We start from the raw sequence: 25,729 nt of genomic DNA, 5'->3' as shown, positions 1-25,729 counted from the left end.
AACTAAGTTTTTAGAACCATCCATGCCCTGGTTGGTGGATACCACACTCCCTGCTCAGACTGGCCAGCAGGGAAACTGCCCAGGGGGGTGGGCAAGTTCATAAACCAGGAAAGAGCCTGTGTGCCTTACGATAGCCCTGTCGTCAGGATGTTCACTGTGTACTGTCTCGTCCGGATAGATACGGCAGCCCTGTAATTAACAAAAATCTCATTCTTCTTCAACAGGAAGAAGATGAGGGCTGGAAAATGTCACCAAGTGTTTTCCTTCCCACGATGGAAGAAGGAAATAACGTGTACAAAGGTTGGTTTAGAAGACCATGCGGGCCCCCCGGGGAGTTGCCGGCCCGCCCAGCATGACCCCTGGCCCCGCATCCAGCCCGTGAGGGCCAGAATTAGGCGCTCAGTAGGGAGAGGCTGAAAACACGCAGCTCATGGCCCAGACCTTCCGTCCATCTCTATTTTAAAATTCCTTCGAGACGCCTAAAGGCATAGGGTCGGTAAAAGACCAGATATGAATAGTACGAGAACACAATCGAACCCTCCATTCTGTTTTCAAACTGTAGGACTTCAGCTGAACATTCTCTTGCTGGGAACGAAAGGGATTGGCCTAGATTGTTTAAATTAAGAAAATCAATACCAGATGTACAATAAGATATTCTAATCCTGTCAGACAAAGACAGGTGCCCGCAAACCAACACAGAGTTCTTTTGTCCATTGTTCAGCATAATTAGCACAGTAGCTAGAATGTGAGGGGAGCTGCAAGTGTAGGAATTGGTCTTTCAGACATTTCTATTACAGTTTACTGGAACAATTACCCAGCTCCTTTGGCTTCACTCCACTCTCAGGATGAATCTCAACACTGAATGACGGGCCACGATGACCCCGGGCATTGGTCCTCTTTGATAATTGCTAAAAAATGCAGTAGGGACATGGAGTAGAATATTTCCAAATGTCAGTCACACATGCTTCCTCCCTGACTCAGGTCTTATCTGGACAGCACTGGTACTGTTAATTACTTAACTTATTTTTTCATTGACTCATGGTTTTTACCCCAATAAACTGAGCTTCACCCTTAGCCACAAGATCCATGTCATTTCAGGTCTGAGATGCTAGTTGTATGAAAGAAAAACATCCATGCTCCACCCGAAATTCTTTCACTTTCCACTAATAGCGAGGGTCCCACCCTGCATATGGTGCTGAACCAGGGCGGTAGGGAGAGGGGACATCACCAGGACTAGCAGCTGTTTTAATTGGGGAGGAAGGAGGTCAAAACAGTAACCTCACGTTATTAGATGCCCAAAGCACACAAGCCTCTGTGTTTTCCATGCTCGTCTCATTTGATATTCACGACAATGGCAAGAAGTGACCCAGCAACCCCTCTATTGGCAGGTACTGTTAGAACACATGCTGCCACTCAAGTCTGAAAAGCCAAATCTTTTTTTAACATTTTATTTAAATTCAAGTTAGTTAGCATATAGTGTATTATTAATTTCGGGGACAGAGTTTAGGGATTCATCAGTTGCATATTAACACCCTTGCTCATCACATCACGTGTCCTCCTTAATACCCATCCCCCAGTGACTCCATCCCTTCACGCACCTCCCCTCTAGCCACCCTCAGTTTGTTCTCTGTGGTTAAGAGTCTCTTATGGTTCTTCTCCTTCTCTGGTTTTGTCTTATTTTATTTTTCCTTCCTTTCCCCTATGTTCATCTGTTTTGTTTCTTAAATTCCACATGTGAGTGAGATCATGTGGTATTTGTCTTTCTCCAACTGACTTATTCTGCTCAGCATAACACCCTCTAATTCCATCCACATTACTGCCAATGGTAAGATTTCATCCTTTTTGATGGCTGAGTAATACCCCATCATATATCTATACTACATCTTCTTTATCCATTTGATGGACATTGGGTTCTTTCCATAGCTTGGCTACTGTGGACCTTGCTGCTATGAACATTGGGGTACAGGGGCCTCAAATCATTATAAAGCAATCACTATCAGACACATTCATACCCTTATGTCTTCATCTTCATTCAACAACCTCTGTGTCCATTGTGCCAGGTGCAAGGCAACCGTGGAGATACAAAAATGGCACCACCATCAACCTACTCACAACATACAGGGTGTGGCAGAGGTGGATGGGACGGGACAGGGGCACAAGTTGAGTGGCTTGTGCAAATTAGGCTGGCGGCAACAACACCCAAGGGTCAGCTAGGAGCTGCATGCGTCCCGTGGCAAGGTCACTGCTGTGCCATGGATGCCACAGGAACCCAGGTGTGTTTGCAACATGACCAACCTCTTGTTCACACGCTTTGTGCCACATTTCTTTTGCTCTTTACAGACCCCTCATAGCTTCATATGCTACACATCGATCACCAACCTCCAAGGTCATTGTTTGCACCTTCTAACATCAGGTCACTGACCCGTTCATGTTCTGCTGAAGTCCTCTTTCAGGCAACAGTTTCCCTCAGTGCATGGAGGGCCTGGCTCCCTCTGAAATAACTATGAGGAGAGAATAAGGGGAAAGACAGGAAGGTGAGAGACAGCCAGGCCTTCCTCTGCCATTATAGGAAGTCAGGGGCTCCCATCTCAAACTCAAAAATCAAGAAGTAGCAGTGTGAGCACATGACAAAGGTATAACAACAGAGACACAGCTCAAAGAGTTCTCGGGAAGCTAGACCACTTCACACGGGCCTCACACCCTCCTCTCTTGGGCTCCATGCTCTTCCACCAGCAAGCTAGTCGGTCCCACCTCAGAGACCTGGTGCTGTCCATTCCCCTTGCCTGGAATGCTGGTCCCTGCAGGCCTTCCCCAAGACCTTTGTGGGCTGTCTCCAGTCTCACCCTGTGCCCACCCTGCTTTACTCACCTCCATCTATGGGGATGGAGGTGTTCCTTGCTTCCCCATGGGGGGCGCGTGGTCCCAGACGACAAGGCCCCCCACTATCTGCCTACTCTGAGAACAGTGCCTGCTCCACAATCAGGCTCCATCAAGTCATGAATTAAACTTATGCATACATCAGATTTGCAGATAAATCTGAAATTATTCCTCACAATTTTAAATGAATGAATGAATGAAAACAGGAATGAATGCCATTGGGCAATTTCTCTGGAAGTCAGAATTAGACTGCTTTTTGTTATAATCCCTTCCATATTATCAGACTCAGTCTAAAACAATGTGCCTGTATTGTTTTGATAAAAACAAAAATTAACTTGGGGGAAATCTGACATTCCCATGGGAAACCAAGGCTTGCGACCTGCTGACCCACTCGGGAAAGCTCTTGAGACTTTCCACACCATTTGTGTAATATGTTTCCATTACGCTGTTTGTAGAATATCTGTTTCCATTAAGGCTAAAAAAAAAAAAAAAAAAAAAAAACACAGGCAGTGGTCACTTGGGAGCAGGAAGTGTGAAGGACCATTTTCCTAGTTGGGTTTGTGGCGTTTCCTGTGCTATCTGCCAGGTCTCCGGTCTTTTAAAGAAATTAAATGTCTTCATCTTAGAAATCTTTTCTCAAAAATCAAAGGTTTTCCTTTTCAAATAAGACATTAGCATTTTAATCACCCCCCTACGTGAGAAACTGCCCTGGCCAGCTTTTCACACTCTGGGGATGAAAGCTCCTGGGGCAGTTGTTAGTGCTTTGAGGACCCTGAAAAGCTTCCTGCGTTTGTAAATGTCCATGAAATTCTTGAAGGGATTGAGAGGTGCCCTGTGCCCAAGTGTCATGAGAAAAGCAAAATTTCCGCGCAAAACCAGGACCATTCAAAGGGCGGTCGAGGTGAAATCAGCAAAGGCCACTAAGTACCGCTTTATTCGTGAGACACAGTTACAACCGCAGAATGAGAATTTGCTGCGAGGTGCTTTTACATCAATAATCGCCTCGTGTTCCCTCCTGTTCAATAGTCTGCGTCCCTTTCTTTAGGAAATGCACTGCTTCCAGATTTTAGCAAGTCTGTCTAGTGAGAAAGCAAAGTAGCTACCTCGCCTCGGCAAAGGGATTTTGCTTTAAAAATATCTTAATAGAAACAGGTGAGCTTTGCCGTGGGAGATTTAATGATCGTGTAAGGGGGACATCTGGTAAACAAGAGTTACTGGTAAATAGCATGTTTTAACACGTTTAAACCCTTCATAGTGTTTTCAAGGGGGAAGAGCTTACAATCTCACACATGGAAGAAAAATCATAGTTTTCATACATTTTAAAGTTTTCCACAATTTAAGTTCATGTGCATTTCAGAAAAGGCACTCTGAAAGGACAGTTACCTTCAAATAAGGGAAATGTAAACTACTTAGTTCTTCCGTAAATGAACACGCACCTTACAGACCAACCACAAAATCCACCTGCTGGGGGCTCGGGTCCAAGAATAAACTCAATTAATGACTTAAAACACATTTTACATCAATGGACTGACATAGGCAATTTATGCAATGCAGTATTTTTCATTACCTGACTGTAAAACACAGGATGGGCTTCTCTGGCTGGCAATCAATCACAGGAGTGATTATTTAAAATAATAAAAATTCAGCTCCTAACTTTCTAGCAATTTCCTGTGTGCCCACTCCTGTCAGAAGTGGCCTCCATCCCGTCTGTTTTGGGTCTTCTCCCTCTTGGTCTTCATGGAGATGTGAACTCTGTTCCAAGCAGGTCACCTGCCCCTCCCAGGTGATGACATCCTCACCTCTGGGGTCATCCACAGACAGCAGCCATCTAGGAGACAGTTGCCAAACCCACTCCCAGCCCCATCATCCCTTGCCATCATCTCTGCCACAAAGACAGGGCCACCTGTCACATGGCCACCCCAATGGGGAAAGACACATGGGTGAATAGACTTTATGAAAATTGTACCATGTTTGTCACTTAGTCCCTGTCTATTTCTTGTAAGTCTACAGTAGCCACCCCAGAAGAAACTGGGTCCTTTTATCATCCTCGTTTTCCAAAATCTGTCCCCCTAGATTTGCAACACCATAGGCTGTGACCATGGCAGAGACCCTGACTAGTGCAGCAACTGGCAGAGCCCTGCCCAGCCACCACCCCCCACCCCACCCTTGATTCTCTGACAGGAAGCCGAGGGAGGCTGAGAGCCCTCGCTGGACCCAAATTCCAAATAGGCTCCTTTCTGGCCAGCACTCTGTTCCACAGGACGGCTGGGAGTGAGGTGGGCCTGCCTGACCTATGTGTGGCAATACCTTGTGGTGACCATTTCCACTTCTGGAAATTTCCATGCCAACCACCAGGAGAATTGTAGGGTCCTCAGCCTGGGGCTTCCACACTTTTGGAGAACTGGAGCTGCATTTCCTCGTCCCATCTTCCTATAGTTTTCCTGTCCACAGGGTCCTGACTGATGACCCTGAGATGACACACTCACTGGCCCTCAGGTACCCATTGCCTCCTTTTTGCTGACAAGAAAGTGTCTGCTATGGGCACTGCTGTCCTGCAGAGCTCCCCTCCCACCTCAGGAAGTAGGAATTGTCAATCAGGAGGGTGAAGACCATAAGACCAACAGCTGATAACCAGTAGGACAGGGGTTCCACCTGACCCCAAGCGTGGGCTGCATCCTTGGGCAGGTATCAGTTAGCCAAAGCCCTTGGGGCAATTTTTTGTGCCCATCCGCCAACTTTGAGTTGTGCATCAGAATCTCCTTGCTCTGCTGACCTTCTCTCCAGGATCTGCAACTTTTCCTGGGTCACACCACATCTTGTCCTTTCTTTCGTCTCTGGTCTCTTTTGCTGACCCCAGACCCCTGTGATAGATTTGCAGATTTGACCCTCCCTACACATTTGTTTGCCCAGGTATCTCTCTAAGTACCTTCTCCATTCTGTCTTCATGGTTGACACTGCTTGCTCTCCACAGCACCCAGACATATGTTTCCGTCTGTTACTGTGACTGTCCCTCCCTTCTCAGTCAGCTGCTTCCGGGGGACACACTCCCCTCCAGTCTCAGAATGCCCCTTCTGTGCCCATAGGGAAGGTCATGGTTGAGAAACCTTTGCCCATTCATTCACATGCTCAATGTCATCCAGCCCTGCACTGTCCCCCTTCTTCCCAAGTGGAGCCATCATCAGACAGGTTGGGGGAGGCCTCTGCCCGGTTCCTGTGACCCTCCATTGCCTCCCCAACTTGAAGAGCGTCATTGTCCTAAGGATGAGCTCCCAGTGGTGTAGCCAAGCTGGGTGGTGATTGCAGGTTGAGTTCTGGCAAGTTTCCATCACATTCTGAACACAGATTCTGGGAAAAGATCTCCTTTCCCAGACTGACAAGTCTCTTTTTCCATAGGACACCACCCCATGTCCCAGTGCCAGGATCCAGCTGAGCTGTACCTTGGCACACATTTGGAATTCCCCCCCTGAGAAATGAGCTATAGTTCAATTTTTTCCAGTGATACAAAATTATCCTTATTTCCTCTAAGGTCACATTTGTCTAACCATCCTCTTCACTGCCAGGGCCAGGCAAAAGGGAAATGCAAAACATGTATGATTTCAAACACATCCAAAAAGTAATTTAAAATATAGCTGTCCGGGGGAAGTCATGGGTGCTTGTATGTTCAGTGTTGTCTTTTAACAAGGGGCTGGAGTCAGTTGCTGGTGGATTCAGCTAGCAATAAAATCTTCCACATTTAGTGAATTGTTTGAAAACTGAGGGTAATATAAAACATATTACAAAAATAGTCATCCCACATTTGTCTAATTATATAATCCCATGATTAATGTATTATTTTTTACATGGCTCTAGTCATTGGAAGAATAATACTTGTATCATACTTTTTATTTCATGTTTTCACATTAGCAGTTTTGTTCTTCATTTTTTTAGATATTATACAAGTACATTTTCCCATTTGGGAAGTTGGTGGGGGGAGAAAGCACATGGATCTCGTCGCTCTGCCATCAATAATTGCTTGAGTATTTTATTTGAACTTGTATTCCATGCAATAGAATAGAAAATTAGACTCGAGTTTTTTATTGCAATCATAGTTTTTGTTCATCCTCATGTTGAAAAAAAAAATCGTTTTCCTTTTCCTGATCCTTCCGGACCACAGACCTGTGGAAGAATAAAGATGAGTCGTGGAATTTCCCACAAAACTATGACCCGGAACTGATCAAACAAGAGAAACGGAAAGAACTGGAGTCGGAGATCAGAGTGCAGGTAACACCACACTTTGCACGAAGATAGTCATCAGCGGCCACCGTTGGGTTTCTTCACCATTTCCCATCCACGACCAACCCAGAGCTTAAGCTATTTTTAAACTTCACAAAGAAAACACGAGACACACAAAGTCACTCAAAAGTGGTGTGTTTTGTACTCATCTAGGTGGATGAGCTAATGCGACAGGAACTAAAAAACTTGAAACTGGCTGTGGACAGAGAAAAAGAGTATCCCGTCAAAGCAGGAAAGAAGAAAGGGGGTAGAAAGGTGAGTAGCAAGTAAGCATGGGAGGGATGAGGGAGACGCAGATTTGAATCACAGCAGGAGCGCCACCCGGGATCCCAGTGCTGAGTCCGGGGTGCTACCTGGCACACCGGCCCCACCCAGGCTGCTGCGCAGGGAAACACCTTCCTTGGAGGGATGTGCCTTGTTCCACCATGCGGTCCTCAGGGACATGGGTTCATAAATGGGAGACATCCAACAGTCTGAGAGTAACCTGCCCCACGCGTCCTCACTGCAGATTCGCATTACCCAGGTCCCGCAGATAGGATGAGGACCACCAGGGGAGCCAGTGATGTGCCCGATGTCTGCCCCTCTCTCCCTGTGGGAAGATCTGTAAGGGCCACCTGTGGAAATGAGCAAGTTCTTTGTGAGTAATGGTTCAGATGAGTTGAATTTTAAATTGCCACCAATCCATCTCACAGTGTTTTGGAGTAGCCAATTAGATCCCAATATTATTCAAAGTTCATTTACTGGGCCCTGTGAGAGAATAGAAAATATATAGATCCCTGCCTCCAGTTCCTGGCACAGAGCTCCCGAATCTCTTGTAAATCCTTACGTCATGAGAGCACTTGGAGCATATCTGGGTGGGCTCCTGGATGGCTCTTGTCTAGGGCCCAGTCACCAGGAAGACCAAAGCATGATTATTAGAAGCTTAGAATTTTCAGCCCTACTCCCCATCCTCTAGCAAGGGGAGAAGGGCTGGAAAGGGGGTTAATAACTGATTGTGCCTGTGTAAGGAAGCCTCCATGAAATCCCGATAATGTCAGGAGGTTGAACACATGAATGAACAAGGAGGCAGATTGCCCCAACTCCATGGGGACAGAAGCTCCTGCACTCAGGACTCTCCCAGAACTCGCCCAAAGTGCCACTCTGTCTGGCTGTTGTCTGTAACCTTTATCACATCCTTTAATAAACTGGTAAACATCAAGTGTTTCCCTCAGTTCTGTGAAACACTGTAACAAAGTAATTGAACTCAAAGAAGGGGTCATGGGAACCTCATGTTTACAACCACTGGGTCAGAAACACGGATGACAACATGGACTTGTGATTGGTGCCTGACGTGGGGGATGGGGGAGTACGCATGTGGGATGGGCCCTCAGCCTGTGGGATCTGGTGCTATTTCTAAGTAGGTGGTATCAGAATGGAGTCAAATTGTAGGACAGCCAATGTTGCTTGGTGGGGGAAACCCACCCATGCACATCTGGTGTCAGAAGTGTTGTGTATGTGGTAGTCAATGGGAGCAAAGGAGACACACAGGAGGAAAGAACTACTTTTCCTACCCTAGACCCCTACTTCCACTTTCATTCCAGATCCAGCCCTGCCATTGGGGCCAGAATCCTCCAAGGAGAGGCCAGACTTCCCCTCTCTGGCAGTGTCAGCAGGTGGATAGGCAATCTTTGCCCCTTTGATGGCTTTCTTGCGGATCCATGGCTGATCAACCCTTCTTGCAGTTCTGTACTCTCTTAGAGCTTTTCATACATCCAACTACGTGAGTGTCTGTTCAACCAGTCCCCTTAGGATAACGCTATCCCGACCCATTTTGTATTGAGTTTAACTCTGACTTTTCGGTTCCACACCTGAGTGTCTTTGATAGCCCTCCTTGAGGATACATCACTGAAGGCTAATGAGGGTGGTCTGCAGGTTATTCTCTCACCAGTAGGTGAGGACACTTATTGGTGACACCATTGACTCTATTAATGTCTGCACATCTACATGAAAACATGATGTTTTGATGATTGAACATGGCAGTTAAGCCAAACAAAATGGGAAATGAAGGCAAGACATGGACATACCTCTCTGGCTGAAAATAGTCTTTCTCCTTTTACCCAGCAAGTATCATTGTGCAGGCCTAACATCAGACTGGGCTTCCTCACCCTCTTATATGACTGCCACCTCTCATTCCTTACAGTCCGGTGTGTGCCTGTTCCATGTCATGACTCAGGATGTCACAGGGAGGGGTCACTGTGAATTTCCTTCTTGGAATTAAGCTGGTTTAACATGCAGTGGGTATGCCTAAGCACACCCCAATAGATTGATGGTACTTGTGTAACTATGGAGTTTTGAGTGTCCCAAATTCCAATCCAATAACATAAACTTTGGAGGCATAATGTGGTTTATTTTGTTAACTGAAACGTAATTAACTATACCAAATCCCATCCTCAGAAAGACCATTAGCAGAAGGGGAGTAGTTTACCCTGTACATAGAAAAGGAGGGAAAGGACTCAGAGGGATAGAGTTAGGCAGTATTAATCCATCATTTTCCAGAGAAAATGACTTGATCAGAGATTTTACAGCAGCCTGAGTCTTCCTTTCAAAATACAAATCTGATCTTATCATTCCATGCTAAACCTGTTCCATGGCATTTTAATCCTCTGAGAACAAAGATGACAGTCTTCAGCCAGGCTTACAAGGGCATGTCTGACCTGGCCAGTGCCTTCTTCCCCAAACTCTTCACCCACTCTCCCTTCCCAGCTACACTTTAGCACCCTGACCTTCCTCTTTGTTCTCCAAACCCACTGTGCTCCTTCCCACCACAGGGCCTTTGCACATACTGTTCTCCCTCAAGAACTATCTTTACTCCCATGCCCCTAATCCCTAGCCTTGTTAACTCCTATTCATCCCTTAGGTCTCAGTCCAAGCCTTTCTTCCTCAGGAAAGCCTTCTGAGCCATCCATAGTAGGTCTGCTTTCTCTGTATATACATGGCATGTGTACTAGGTCTTCCTGATGCTTTATCAGAGTTTTAATGTTATATTTACTAGTGAGATCATTTTATTGGTATCTTCTTTCTCAAACCTACTAGAGGACTATAAGTGCAGGCACTGTATGATTGTCCTTTTTGCTTGTTCACCATTTTACCCCTTTCTGGCACAAAGCAAGTCCTTAATACATATATCAAATAAATTAGTCAAATCTAGTTCCCATGAAGATTGATCCCTATAAGCTAAATATGTGCCTCAGGATGTCACATTATAGCATCAGCAGCAATTCACTATATCCAGCCACCTCCCTTGTTGATTCCTTATTCTCCAATCAACCTTCGTATGACTTACTATAGTTTCATGTTGATTTTTCTATAAGATGGAGGTGTCCATGGTCTGATTCTCTTAGCAATTGTATGTCTCATTCTAAATTCATAAATTTACATCACAGTCTATCCCACATTTTCCTGCTATTCGTAGATCCAAAATAAGGCTTGGGGGACAGACTATCTGTATTAATTTTTTTTCATTCAATAAGTATTTATTGGGCACTGTATGCCAGGTATATTTCAAGGCATTCAGAGTACAGAAGAGAACAAGACAAGTCAAAGCTTCTGTACTGGCAAAGGCAAGTTTCCAGATCTACAGGGCTGGATCATTCTGGATGTGCTGTCGTCCCCATGATGACATCACTGGATGAGGTCCTACCTCTCAGGGGCCCTCTGTTTCCTAAGTTCCTCTCCTGCCATAATCACAGAAGTTTTAAGGATATAGGAGTTCTTGGAGAAGGTAGGAAGTTCCTTAAGGGTAAAATCCTTGGCTGACTCTATTTTTTTGCATTCCCAAGTGCTTGCATTTATAAGTAGGAAAGGGAGGAATGCCATATTTAAAAATAAATTGAAAATCTACTTTTAAAAGAAACAAATGAACATTCTACAACTGAAAATTCTAACAGAAATTAAAAACTCCCTGAACTGGTTAACAATAGCATGGACATAGCAGAATATAGGTTGAGTTTAAAGACCAACCAATAGGAAATCTAAACTGAAGCATAAAAAGAAGAAGAGTATAAAGAACAGAAGGAGAATAAGAGACATTTGAGACATGGTCAATAGTTGCACTATATGTCTGCTTGCAGAAAAGAAGAATGGGAAAGGAGCAATATATGAAAAAGTAATGTCCATGAATTTTCCCAATCAGATGAAATACATGAAGCCACAAATTCAGGAGCCTTAGTGAGGTCTAATAGGGTGAAACAAAGAAAACCACATCTCAACACATCATAGTCAAAATGCTAAAAGTCAAAGATAAAAGGCAAAATCTTACTAGTTTGTGTTTTGTTTTGTTTTTTGTTTTGTTTTGTTTTGTTTTGTTTTAAGACACATTTCCGGGATGTCCGGGTGGCTCAGTCGGTTAGGCCACTGCCTTCAGCTCAGGTAATGATCCCAGGATTCTGGGATCGAGTCCCGCATCAGTCTCCTTGCTCAGCAGGGAGCCTGCTTCCCTTCCTCTCTCTATGCCTGCCTCTCTGCCTACTTGTGCACTCACTTGCTCTCTCTGTCTCTGACAAATAAATAAATAAATAAAATCTTAAAAAAATAAAACAAAACACATTTCCTTCAAGGAAACAAAAATAAAAATAAGAATTACTGCTGACTTTCCCAACAGAAACTATGGAGCCAGAAGGCAATGAATAGCTTCTTAAGAGATTGGAAAAAATTAGCTATCAACCTAGAACTCTGGACCCAGAGAAAATATCCTCCAAAAATGGAACGAAATAGAGATGCTCCCAGACAAACAAAATCTTAGAGAACTTATCAGTGGCAGATCCACAATATGAAAATAGTAAAAGGATATTTTTCAGGTTAAAGGAAAATGATCCCAAATGGAAAGAAGCGTAAGAAGGAATGATCAGCTGTTGAAAATATAAAAGACTACTTTTAGAATGTTCTGTTTTTTAAGGCAGGAATAGTAACAAAGTCTTATGTATTTATAACATAGAAATAAAATATGTGACAACAGCTATCAATAAGGTAAGTAGGGGTGAATGGACTTGTAAAGTTATTGTGTCATTTGGGGCACCATAAAGTGCTAACTTAAGGTAAATTGTAATAAATTAGTAATATATTTTGTATTCTCTAAATAGTACTAAATATATAACAAAAAGTAATAGTGAACATAAAGTGAGAAAATAAAAAATACTTGATTGATTAGAAAGAATACAGGAAATGAAAAGGAAAAGAAAAAAAGAACAGATTGCACAAATAGAAAAAAGATATGGCAATGATAGAATTAAATTTAACTATTGGTACAGGATTAGCTGCATAGATCAAAAGAACAGAGAACACACAACCCAGAAGTAAGCCAACATGAATATTCCTGACTGACTTTTGATAGAAGTACAAAAATTCAAGGAAGAATAACCTTTACAATACATGGGGTTGGAACAATTAGATATCCCCAGACAGAAAAATGAACCTTTATCTAAGTCTCGTACATTGTACAAAAACTAACTCAAACCGGATCATACACTTAAACGGAAAATGTGTTATTAAAATATAGGAGAACATCTTTGGGATCTAAGACAAGGCAAAGTTCTTAGGAAAAATCACCAAAAGCAGAATTCATAGAAGGAAAATTTGGACTTGATCAAAATTGAAACTTCTCCATGAAAGATTCTATTGAGAGCATAAGAAGACAAACTAGAGACTAGGAGAAAATATTTGCAAACAACATTATCTGAGGAAGAGCTAGTAACATAGAGCATACAAAGAACTCTCAAAACTCTGTAGTTAAAAAAAACAATTGATTAGAAAATGAGCAAAAGCCCCTGCATCGGGCTCTCTGCTCAGCAGGGAGCCTGCCTCTGCCTCTCTCTCTCTCTGCCTGCCTCTGGGCCTACTTGTGATCTCTGTCTGTCAAATAAATAAATAAAATCTTTTTTTAAAAAAAGAAAGAAAATGAGCAAAAGACACTAGGAGGCACTTCCCTGAGTGGCTATGCAGAGGGTAAATGAGCACAGGAAATGATGCCCCTAGCCATGAGGGAAATGCAAATTAAAATCACAATGAGAAATAACCACACACTTATTAGGGTGGCAATACTGATTGCTAGAGAGGGTGGGGAAGAACTAGATCACTCATGCATTACTGGCGGGAATGTGGAATGCTATGGGCACTCTGAAAAGCAATTTTACCCTTTGTTTGCAAACCAAATATGCAACTACTATACAACCCAGCAATTGCACTCATGGGCATTTATCCCAGAAAACCAAAGACATTCTGTCTCTCTCTCTCTCTCTCACACACACACCTCTTAATTCAGAACTCAAAACTGAATTCATGGCACCTTAACTCATAATAACTCAAAACTGAAAACAGCAATAAAAAAGAACAACCATTAATACATACAATGACTGGCCAAATTTCCCAAGAATTACAATGAGTGAAAAGCTAAAAGATACATACTCTGTGATTTTTGTTGATACAACATTCTCCAAAGCACAACATTACAGAAATGGAAGAGAGATTCATGGTTTCTGGGGGTTAAAGATGGGGTATCCATGGGAGGGAAGTGAGTAGATCAAGGAAGGGCCACCTGAGAAATCCTGGTGGAAAAAATGTTCTGTATCTTGACGGTTCCAATGTCCTTATAAGGATAGTTCTAAGATACTACCATTGAGAGAAACCTGGTAAAAGTTATGCAGGATCTCTGTATTACTTCTTATGACTACATGAAAATCTACCATTTTCTCAAAATAAAAATTTTAATGTGTAAAAACCTGAAAATCATGATGTATGGCTATGTGCAACCACATAAATGACCCTTGTAATCATGACATTGGCTGAAAGGAGCTGGATATAGGGAGTTTGCTTTGCACGATTCCATGTAGACCAACAGGCAATGTGACTCCACTGTGAAGTCAGAGGAACCGCTACCCACAGACTGGAGAGCAGCATGAGAGATAGGTCAGGGGTGAAGGGACCATGTTCTAGATGTTGAACTGGGCACTGGTTATATGGTTATATGTAAAAATTAAATGCAAAAGTCAATCAGCCCAGACGTGAGTATACTCACTGAGCATAAACTATACTGAAATGAAATTAATGAGTGAGTGAGGACATGGACATGGAGGAATGAAAGATGCTGAGATAGTAAGAAAGTGCCTAAGAGTCAGTCTATGTGATGGGGAGCAGGGTTGGCCCGAGGAGGTCTGAGAAAGATGAGCCAGGAAAGGGAGAGCACCAGGCTGGAAAAATACCATCCACCATGATGAACTTTAATGTCATCCTGGGTGCAAAGGGTAGGTACCAATGGATGCTTTAAACAGAGTGGTGAAGCAATCAGCAGCAGTGTTCTTTAGAAAGATCGCATTCCAAGCACTTTCCTCCAGCTGTCACAGTGATCAGAATGCAGAGCCCTCTGGGAACCAGATCTGGGCTGGATGCTAACAGGGCATGCGATTGGGTGTCAAAGACCAGCACAGCCTGATGGCCTGGGCACATGGTGCTCTCATCCTTTGTAATTGAGAGCCCACAAGAAGAGAGCCAGAATACTCAGTGCCTGTTGGCAGTCAGGCCCCGTGCAGGCTTCACAGGGATGACCTCACTCACTACTCACTCAGGGACATGCCCACATAAGCAACCTGCTGTTTCCCAGGCCAAGCCCTCCATCCAAGAAAATGTGGCTGTCACACGTCCAGTGTACACAATGGACGTTCCCATCCCATTCCTTGACACCATTACCAAAAACAGCCGCCCTACCTAAATTCTAGAGTTTATTTGCTCACTTGTTTTTACTAAATTGTTGGCTATTTCCACTTTTTTTTCCAGAAAAAGAAAGGGAAGAAAGGCAAAAAAGGGAAAAGAGGAAAGAAGGACAAAGACCTGACAGCGGACAGGTGAGGTGTGCTCTGGACTTGTGCTGCACATGGAGGGGTCCCCCCAACCCTAGAGCAAAGGGTAGGTCACAGCCAAAGTCCTCGGCCCCAGCCTGAGAATAGCACCCCTCTCTGCCCACCACACCTCCTCCACCCTGGGAGTGCTGGGCCGCTCTGCAGTCCTATATAAAGAGTGGCCTCCTAGCCTGCAAAGTTGCATGCCGAAGGATGAACACTGGAGTCACCTCTGAAATCATGTGACCTTTTTTTAAGTTTTAAAATTCGTGGGGTTCTTTTTTTTTTTAAAGATTTTATTTATTTATTGAGAGAAATAGAAAGAGAGAATGCTCAAGCACAGGGAGGGGCAGAGGGAGAGAGAGAAAGAATCCCAAGCAGACTCTGTGCCAAGCGTGGAGCGCAATGTGGGGCTCAATACCATGACCCTGAAGTCATAATCTGAACTGAAATCAAGAGTTGGATGTTTACCTGACCACACCACCCAAGCACCCCAAAATTTGTGGAGGGTCTTAAGAAGTTGTTCAAGAAGCAGCAACCTGATCCAACTTTGGAGGAGTACGGACCCTCCTGGAGGGCAGAGATGGTCCCCATTTTCTGCCCTGCCCTGGACCCGGCCCCCTGAGGCACTTCACAAGTGCTCATTGAAGGGAAGGATGGGGTTTTGCCTCATTGAGGGGCATTTCCATTGCCTTGAGCTCCACTGGCCAAACTCTGATACTCATGAATCATTTTCAGTGCTCGTTTTTTAAGCTGAAATGGCCCTTCCATGCATTAACATTGGAAATAAATAGGACCCAGGTTTTCAAATATTTTCAAGGAATGTATTAGAATCTAAAAAACAAAATAAACAAAACAAAACAGGTGCAGGAAACAAGCTAGTGGTCACCAGCTGGGGGAGCCCTGGGGAACAGGTGAAACAGGGGAAGAGGATCAAAACGCACAAACTTCTTATAAAATAAGTAAGTCATGGGCATGTAATACACAGCATAGGGAATATAGTCAATAATATTGTAATGACTTCATATTGTGACAGATGGGGACTAGACATCATGGGGATCAGTCTGTAATGTATAAAAATATTGAATCATTATGATACACATCTGAAACTGATAGGATATTGTATGTCAATTATACTTCAATTAAATAAGTAAATAAGAATAAAATAAAATAAAATACAGTCTCTGGGGCGCCTGGGTGGCTCAGAGGGTTAAAGCCTCTGCCTTCGGCTCAGGTCATGATCCCGGGGTCCTGGGATCAAGTCCCGCATCAGGCTCTCTGCTCAGCAGGGAGCCTGCTTCCTCCTCTCTCTCTGCCTGCCTCTCTGCCTACTTGTGATCTCTGTCTGTCAAATAAATAAATAAAATCTTTAAAAAAAAATACAGTCTCTAATAAGTGAATGTCAGAAATCATTCTGAAGGTATACCTTTCTTCCCCTGGGCTTTGTTAATGGAGACCACGTATTGTGCCCCTGTTGGGGAGTATTTCCTAGTCATCCCCTGGCTAGCAGGGGTACATTCCCAAACTCTGCTTGAGAGTTGTATGCATATATTGTATGTTTATATTAAATCAATATTCTAGTTAGAAACCTACAGTTGGTACTTTCTTGACAGTCAGATACTGTTATCCCAAATCCCATTACAATTAAAACCTCCTTAATTCGCTGCAGAATTTTAAATGCTATTTTAATTTAAACACTATTTTAAACATATTTGAAAGAATACAATTCCAGTCAATCAAAGACTGGGGTCATTTAATTAACATTTATCTCAATGGTATTTGGCTTAAATATAACTGATATTCTTGATCCTACTAACCTGGATCATAGAACAAAGAACTGGTTAAATATAGTTATTTTTACAACCCTTCATTCTAAAAACTAGGGTAGAACTAAAGCATAAGGCCCCTAGAAATGAAAAGGGAATAGACAAAACATCTCAAAGGATTAAACTCAATATTTGAGTTTGACCTATCTAAATTCCTACAAGCCAAGCCCCAGTTAATTTCACTGGGAGTTTCATTCATTAAGCTGGATACTGTCTTGATTTTTTCTTCAATTAGTATAAATTACCAGTGTGCTGGCTGTATGCCCAAGGCCCCCTTAGGGGAGTGGTTTGGACATCTGTAAACACTATAGAAAAGTATAACATCCTCCAGAAAAATCATCACACTCACTGCATTAAACATTTTATCTTTCGTAGTAGAATTAGTTCCCCATAAGACTTTGTTCTTTATAGATATTTCTTCTGAACTACTATGCTATTGGGTTAAAAGGAAACATCAATTCACAAAGGATTAATGATCTACTACGGCTTGCAGATGCTAACTGAATATATAATCACGGGCCCATTGCGCAGCTATTACTGGGCAATTTCTAATTCATATCGGTGCCATCACAAGGACTAATGAAAGGGCACGCTGTAGGAGCTATACCTGGTCTCAGATGCCCACGAATATAATTCTTATTAATGGGAAACGTCAGACGTACACGTGGATGAGCAAAAGTATTGTTTTTAAAGCCTAGAATGTCCCCCAAATGGTAGAAACGCTTCCAAAAATCAACTTATTTGCATACATACCAATGTGCTTAGAAATAGATCCGGTGGAAGTTCTCTGCATATGTGGCGATTAACGGAAATGCTGGTTTTATGTGTCTGCTCATGGAATAGCTGGTCTGCTTTATCACCAGGACCATTGAGTCTCTGTATAAGGAACTGGTGGAAGAAGGGCTGCTGATCCAGGCTCTGAAAGTTAACCTCTCTGATTACATCGGTAAGGCTCACCAAAATTAACACATGTATGTCCCGCCTATGTCACTCCTTGGGTTTTGAAGTCCCAACAGCTGGAAAGAGGTTTCATTTGTGTTGATGTCCAAAGCAAAACCTGGCCCATAGTGGCTCGTAGTAGATTTTTGTTAGACTGAATGGATTTGAATTCAGTCTGTGCCGTGAACTCACAGGTCCAGCTCTCTCCCCGAATGTGGTAGAGGCAGGGTTTTGAGCCTATTAGCCATGTTCCTTGGGGCATTCTGTCTGGCATAAGCTAAATTGAGGAAATGAAGAAGCATTCATACTTTCAGGTTTAAACAAATGCCCCAAGGGAGCAGCCCCTGGAACTTGAACAACACACAGTTCTCACAAGAGGAATTCCCTCCAGAAAGGTTCACCACAGAAGTAGCTGGGAGGAAGGAGGGTGGGACATCTGCTGTCATTATCTCCAACAAATGTTTTCTCTCAATTTTTAAAAAACAAATGATGACCTGAAAACACACTCAAAGATTAAAACTCTTCTTAATCCCAGCACCCCAATGCAGGTGTAATGTTCACTTTCTCACATCGGCCATGAGCCAAGACATTCTCCCGCATAACCACAAAAGAATAATCACACACATTACTACAATGTTCTTACTTAATACCTTGTAAGCAATCAACGGCCCCAATTGTCCTAATAATGTTCTTTATACAATTTTGTCTTTCTGAATCCAAAATCCAATCAAGGACCTTGGCCGTGGTGTTCAAATCTGTTTAGTCGTCTTCCATGCCTTTAATCTAGAACAACTTCCAACCCAACGTCTTTCACCCCATTGACATTGTCAGAGCCTGAGCTGTCACACAGACTGTCTTTCTCAGAAGTGGTTTGACAGTTTGCTCTTAACTAGATTCGGGTTAAATGTTTCTGAAAGTAGACTATGTAGCTGATGTTATGTCCTTCTCAGTATTTAACACTAGGGGCACGTGTGCCCCATCACTGGGGATGTTAAGTACCATCACCGGCTAAGGAGCTGTTCCCCAGACTTCTCCACTGTTAAGCTTCACTCTTTGCTTCCTAGTTAATGAAAAACCGGGGGTTGGGGGGAATTATTCCAGGCTCTGGAGATTCCGTTCCCAGCTGGCTTAAAGGTTTTATCCTCCACTGAGGCTCTTGGCCTGCATCGATTCCTACTAAGGTAGTTGTAAAATGGGGGGATCTATTTCTATCATCCCTTCTATGTCTAGTATGTGCCATTTTTCTAGAAAGAAGTGTCCTCCCCACCCTCTTTTTAATGTGCTGTGGTATCAGTGTAGAAACATGGAATCTTTCTTTTTCATTGTATTATATTACACACTGACCTAATTTTGGCCTGTAGGAACAAGAAGGCATTTCCCTCTGATCAAAAAATAGTTATTTTAATGCCTTTGAAATAGATCCATAGTTCCTTAGGGCCTTGGGAGCATTTGTATTTCCTAGCAGTATAAGAATTTTACCAGGACATATACTGGAATGTATATTGGGTTTCTATTTATTTAATGTGCTTCTTGTTCAACTACCGAAGACTTTTCTCCTGGATTCCCTTGATTTGGCTCTGTTAATTCTGTTCTTATGAAAACATGACATCGTTAACAGAATACTGCTCCTTTCCTTGTGGTTGGGATCTCTGACTTCTCCTTGTCTGTCTTTTCCTTTGATATCCTGTATTTTTGCTCATCACTGAATTTCTAGTGTTTAGACGTGCCTGGCACAAGGTGGAGTCTCCAAAAATAAACTGATGGATATATTTCTCATCTTCTGTTTGATTTCTAACCCATCTTGGACTTTGCATTGATCTGTCAGTTTCCAGGCAACATCTTTATGACACCTAAGCCCAAAGTGAATGCAATCAGACCTCACATGAAAATGACCCAGTCGTGGGGTGCCTGGCTGGCTCAGTGGGCTAAAAGCCTCTGCCTTCGGCTCGGGTCATGATCCCAAGTTCCTGGGATCGAGCCCCGCATCGGGCTCTCTGCTCATCAGGGAGCCTGCTTCCCCCCCCCACCTCTGGTCGCCAAACTGTGGAAAGAACCAAGATGCACCCCCTCTCTGCCTGCCTCTCTGTCTACTTGTGATCTCTCTCTCTCTGTCAAATAAATAAATAAAATCTTTTTAAAAAAAATAAAAGAAAGTAAAGAAAATGACCCAGTCTAATGAATAGACATTTCTCCAAAGAAGACATCCAGATGGCCAACAGACACATGAAAAGATGTTCAACATCACTCATCATCAGGGAAATGCAAATCACAACCATGATGAGATGCCACCTCACACCTGTCAGAATAGCTAAAATTAACAACACAAGAAATGACAGATGGTGATGAAGATGTGAAGAAAGGGAAACCCTCTTGCACTGTGGGTGGGAATGCAAACTGGTGCAGCCACTCTGGAAAACAGTATGGGGTTTCCTCTAAAGTTAAAAATAGAACTACCCTACAACCCAGCAATTACACTACTAGGTGTTTACCCAAAGGCTACAAAAATATAGATCTGGAGGGTCTGTATACATGCACCCTGATATTTATAACAGCTTATCAACATTAGCCAAACTAGAGAAAGAGCCCAAGTTCCATCAACTGATGAATGGACAAAGATGTAGTCTATATACAGTGGAATATTACTCAGCCATCAAAAAGAAATTGTCATTTGCAATGACATGGATAGAGCTAGAGAGTATTATGCTAAGTGAAGTAAGTCAGAGAAGGACAAATACTGTATGATTTCACTCATACATATTTAAAAAGCAGAACAGATGAACAGATGGAAGTGGGGAGAAAAGGAAAAAGAGAGAAACAAACCATGAGAGACTCTCAAAGATACAGAACAAACTGAGGGTTGCTGGAGGAGAGGTGGGCTAGATGGGAGATGGGAGAGCATTTGATGTAATGAGTGCTGGGTGTTGTATGTAAACGAGGAATCACCAAATTCTACTCCAGAAACCAATATTGCTCTGCGTGTTAACTAACTAGAACTTAAATTAAAAAATCAAAAGGAAAAAGAAAAAGAAAATGACCCAGTCTAAAACAAAATCAGTCAAACTGCCATGAGGGCGTTTCCATGTTTTCCTTAATTTTTTTCCCAGTTAAGTTCCTTAGCTTGAAAGATGACAGTGGATTGTCCCAAATCCCTACATAAAAATTGGCAGAGCAGCCAGATAGCAAAACCAGAAACCTACGGACAACATTTACACCAAAACTAAATAACAGGGTCTCCCCTGAAATCCCAAAGTACAAGCCACTGGGGACACAGAGCAGAGGAACACAAAAATGACCAGCAGGCGTTCACAGGGGGGTAGACCGGACCAAGACAGCAGCTGCGACCAGAACTAGGAGAGGCGTGACCACTCAGAAAAGCACACCACTGTGCTTGTAATTCACCTGGAAACAACAGAAGAGGGGGCTCTGTGACATTTAAAAAGCTACCCTGTGCCAAACTTTCTTCTAAAAGTAAGAGAAATACTGTCTCACATGAAATGAAGCAATGGAAACATCCAAGATCAAAGCCCACGCAACGTTTCTATCAAAAAGAAAGAATAAGGAACAAATTAACATCACAAAAAGAGGGAACCCACTCGTTCAAGCAAGCTAACATAACATACGAGAATTATACATAGAATGGAAATTAGAAAAACTCAGAAATGAGTGGACAAAACTCAAGGAATATTAGAAATAAAGAGAAAAATCACTTTGGAAAATAAATTATAATGAATCAAAGAATGAATAAATAATACCTTAAGAGAAATAAAATGTGAAAGGCAGAATGTCCCCTCCCCCACCCCTCACCTTCTGAAGGAGGCTTGTCCTTTATGTGATCCTTCTGTGCCTCAGTTTCCACAATTAGGGGAAAAGTCACAGCACCCGCCTCATTAAATCACTGGAGATAGTGAGGTAGGAGATGCGGCATCCGGAACATATACCGCCATTGCTGGTGGAGGCATTCTTGCCCAGGCTTTGGCAGGCTGGGGAGTGGGGTAGGGAGAGGGGCTGCAAATCGGAGGGCCTGTGACTTCGTGGTGTCTCTAGGGGCCTCCCCCCACCAATCCACATTACAGAAGCATGAGTGCGGGGCCACTGCCTAAGGCCAAAATACAGAGAGGACAGACACAAATTAATATTCTGCTAAACTATCCGGCTCCACCCATGTTTCAGTCCCCGTGCCTTTGGGGGAACACTGACCTGAGGCCAGAGCTGGTGTTTCCCACACTCCCCTTGGTGTTCAGAGCCTGCTCGACAGAGGAAAAAACTCAATATCTTAGACGATATGACTTACACGTCTGCACATATGAAACCCCCAGAGCTTCGGAATAGCTGATACCTGGCACGTCCTGCACAATCTCGGCTGAGCTCTCCCAACATGGAGTTGACCTAGAGCGGTTTCTCTGCTGACCTCGTCCTGGAACCCAGGCGGCCAGCGTCCAACATACAGTTTATGAACCAGTCCGTACTCCTGACCCATCACCGTCTAACACGCGTGCCCATCCTCGCCGTTGGGAGATGGTGCGTGTGCAGCCCTGTTGGAGTAGGGGTGGCAGGGCATCCTTGCACTTGGTGGGGAGGGGTCGGGAGAAGCAAACACTGATCAGCAACATCTGCCCTTGGACCTCGCCCCTCGCCCTTGGTCCCCAAGGAACGTGCTTGAGAAGTTAGGACTTATTATACAGTGCTCTCCATACTCTTTTTAATGCTGTGTCAGGGGTAGAATGGAACATTACAGGCTGATCCCATCCTTATTTCTCAATTTTTTTTATCTCTCATTTTTTTTTAACTGCTTTGATGTCCCCATTGTCTTCCATTATTTTACTCCTTCTGTACTAGTTTGCTAGGGCTGCTGGAACAGGTGTCACACACATTCCCTCACAGTCCGGAGGCCAGAAGTCCAAGATCGAAGTGTCGGCAAGGTGGTCTCTTCTGAGAGCCTGAAGGAGAAGCTGTTGCTTTGCCCTAGCCTCTCTGCACACACCCCTCCCCCGCCACGGCCCCGAGTCTCTCTTGCTCCGACTGCCAGCCCTCCTGCATGGCTACCCTGCTGTCCCTGTGCTCCTACGACCTCATCATTTCACCCCTCGTCTTGTCCCCTGGAGGTTTGCTGCAGCCTCTGGCGTTCTGCTAGGTCTCCTTGTCTCTGTGCCCATCTTCACACCTGTGTGCACACGGCCCTTTTTATAAAGGACACTAGTCATATTGCACTGGGACCTACCCTAATGACCTCACCTTCACTAGTCATATCTGCAACGGCCCTATTTCCAAACAAGGTCACATACTGCGATATTGGGGATCTGCCTTTCACATAAGAATTGTAAGGAAACCCAGTCTGACCGGTAAGACATTCCTTGTTCCTTTTCCATCCACTGTTGTAGGCTTTCTTGCCCCTGTTCATGCTTTGTACTTAAATGCCTTTTCATCCACCATCTCCTTCTTCCCTCTCTGGCGGAAGACCTGGGATCTGTGCAGGGAATCCTGAAGTTTCTAAGCTCTGCCTGAGCAGACGGGAAGTGTTTAGGGCGTCCACACCAGGAATAGCAAAACACAGCAGCATGCTTTCAGGATGAGTCCCAAAGCCTGGCAAGCAGCAGGGGCTGGTGGTGTCCTTTGCTCCATCAGAAGCAACACCCACTAATTCAACTTAATATGATGTATCTAAATGAAATCTGTTAGGTTCTAGAAAATATGGTGCATCTGGGTATTAAAATGGATTTATTTAAGCAGGAAAATTGGGGTCACTTTCAGATCACCTCTAATGTCATGTTTATAGCAATAAGCACTGGATTTAATGGTGGCTACAGGATCTCTTCCTGCTCTAGTGAAGGCGAAATTAACCACTCTCCTATTTATGACCTGCTCATTAAAAAGTGCGGGGATCGGAAGCCGCAATGGAAGCTCGCACTATCACTCACTCACTCCACCAATACCCATTGTCCTTGCCAAGGACTTTTTTTTTTTTCCACAGGGAAGCTTTGAAAGCCTGCCCTCCACAACAAAACAGCGAGCATTATCTGGTCTCTAATTCTAATTTTCTTAGCATTCAAAAATGCTTTAAAGCTTTTCTCAGTTCACATACACGTAAGAGTATTCTGTCGGACATATGTATAGAACATCGAAATTCTGCAAGACCCATACTTCTTATAGAAAGAAAAAGTAAAAAAAAAAAAAAAATGATCAAGATTCCGTGACTCAGGCATTGAATATTTTCCCTTCAGATTCTGGTACAAATCAAGAAAGAACTGTCTGAGCATATAACGGGTCCGTCCTCGTGACAAATGGAGACAGCCAAACTAATTTTCTTGGTGACCTTATCTAAATTAGTTAGAAAATAACATTTCAGATTTATGACTAGTTACAATTAAGACCTTTCATGCCTTCTAATTAAACCTGTAAAGATTTATTTCTATATTATTCCTTTGGTAATCCTTTGAAAATGATAAAAATGTAAATGAATATGACCCGCAAAAGGAGATGTTTCTATTTATCCTAAATTAGACTCATATCCTTCCTTTCAAATGATTGCATTTTAGGTTCAGATTTACCCTGCTCCAGTACAAATTCCACATTGATCTTACATAATTTGTGTTTAAAGTTTATGCGCAAGGGCGCCTGGGTGGCTCAGTGGGTTAAAGCCTCTGCCTTCAGCTCAGGTCCTGATCCCAGGGTCCTGGGATCGAGCCCCACATGGGGCTCCCTGCCTTGCTTCCCTTCCTCTCTCTGCCTGCCTCTCTGCCTACTTGTGATCTCTGTCAAATAAGTAAATAAAATCTTTAAAAATAAATAAATAAATAAAGTTTATGCCCATGTTAGACATCATCGCTTGGAATAGAAATATAAATGAAATAAAGCCTACCACATTTTAGTCTACTCTATACATCCTTCATTTTAGAACTTTGTTCTGCTTCGTGTATTCGAGAGTCCAAGGTCAGTTTTGGAAATCCTAGGAGGTTAGTGTCCTACTCAACAGAATGTACCGTTCCAGTAGCCTGGAGAGCAGAGCGTTCAGGAATGGGTGGGTTTTCTAAGGCCTTGGTCTGAGAGAAGAGGTGTTCTCCATGACTCCCAGCAACACTGTTGTATTTGCTCAGACATGTTGACTGTGTATTCTGTGTTAGTTTCACAGGTACCAAGATCACGCCGCTCAGACCAGCACAGTCTCCATTGACTTACCCTCTGGTTCTGTTCCCCCAGGCGAGTACAGTTACCTGGGGACCACACTTCGCCAGGTATCCATAGAGCCCATGCCTTCCCTCCTGGACGTCAGACAGCTCATCGCCCTCTACGGGATCTTGCCACTAGGTAAAGACTCCACACACCCTATTGTGCATTTCCTTTCCTTTTTTTTTTTTTTTTTTTTTTTTTTTTTTTAGATTTTACTTATTTGACAGAGAGAGACACAGCAAGAAGGAACACAAGCAGGAGGAGTGGAAGAGGGAGAAGCAGGAAGCCCTATGCAGAGCTCAATCCCAGGACCCTGGGATCATGACCTGAGCCAAAGGCAGATGCTTAAGGACTGAGCCACCCAGGCGCCCCCGTTGCACGTCTCCTAGAGGCAGCGATGAACTGCTTGCTGCCTTGGCAGTATCTTCCTGTTTGATCTCTTCATGCTGACCACTCTGAGGGAGGGTAGTTCTATTGTGACCTTGATCCCGGAGAGCACAGGAAGGCCCTACATAGGGGGCACGTGTGCACCACTTCTGGGCACCTGCTTAACGTTCTGGGCTGAAGGTCCCGTCAGCAATCAACCACCTTTGATTAAAATTAATCAAATTAGACAAAGGGCTAATGTTAGGCTTGCCTTTTACACACAGGCTTCTGTTACTAGGTCCTTAACAAAGCCGGCCTTTCATGAACCAGTGAAAGTGTGTTTCATGAATCTAAAGGGTCAAGGCTCTGCCGGTTTTCACTGATACCCACTCTAACTGCTAAGTGAGATGCGGTTGTGAT

At 43.6% G+C, this 25,729-nt stretch overlaps 1 protein-coding gene across 1 annotated transcript in view; it reads left to right on the top strand.

Annotated features, from left to right (window-relative positions):
• Window positions 1-25,729, top strand: part of LOC111144424 (IQ motif containing with AAA domain 1) — a 139,171-nt gene that overhangs the window by 72,498 nt on the left and 40,944 nt on the right. Inside the window, exons 8-13 of the mRNA XM_022498718.1 lie at window positions 225-300; window positions 7,031-7,137; window positions 7,303-7,404; window positions 14,953-15,020; window positions 17,704-17,786; window positions 24,974-25,081. Coding sequence (XP_022354426.1) covers window positions 225-300; window positions 7,031-7,137; window positions 7,303-7,404; window positions 14,953-15,020; window positions 17,704-17,786; window positions 24,974-25,081 — 544 coding nt within the window. The remainder of the gene's footprint in view (window positions 1-224; window positions 301-7,030; window positions 7,138-7,302; window positions 7,405-14,952; window positions 15,021-17,703; window positions 17,787-24,973; window positions 25,082-25,729) is intronic.

This window comes from Enhydra lutris, unplaced genomic scaffold (assembly GCF_002288905.1).
Source record: "Enhydra lutris kenyoni isolate GAN:26980312 unplaced genomic scaffold, ASM228890v2 scaffoldscaffold1, whole genome shotgun sequence".
Taxonomy (NCBI): Eukaryota; Metazoa; Chordata; class Mammalia; order Carnivora; family Mustelidae; genus Enhydra; species Enhydra lutris.
The sequence above is the reverse complement of the archived record's forward strand: the minus strand, read 5'-3'. Positions and strand labels throughout refer to the sequence as shown.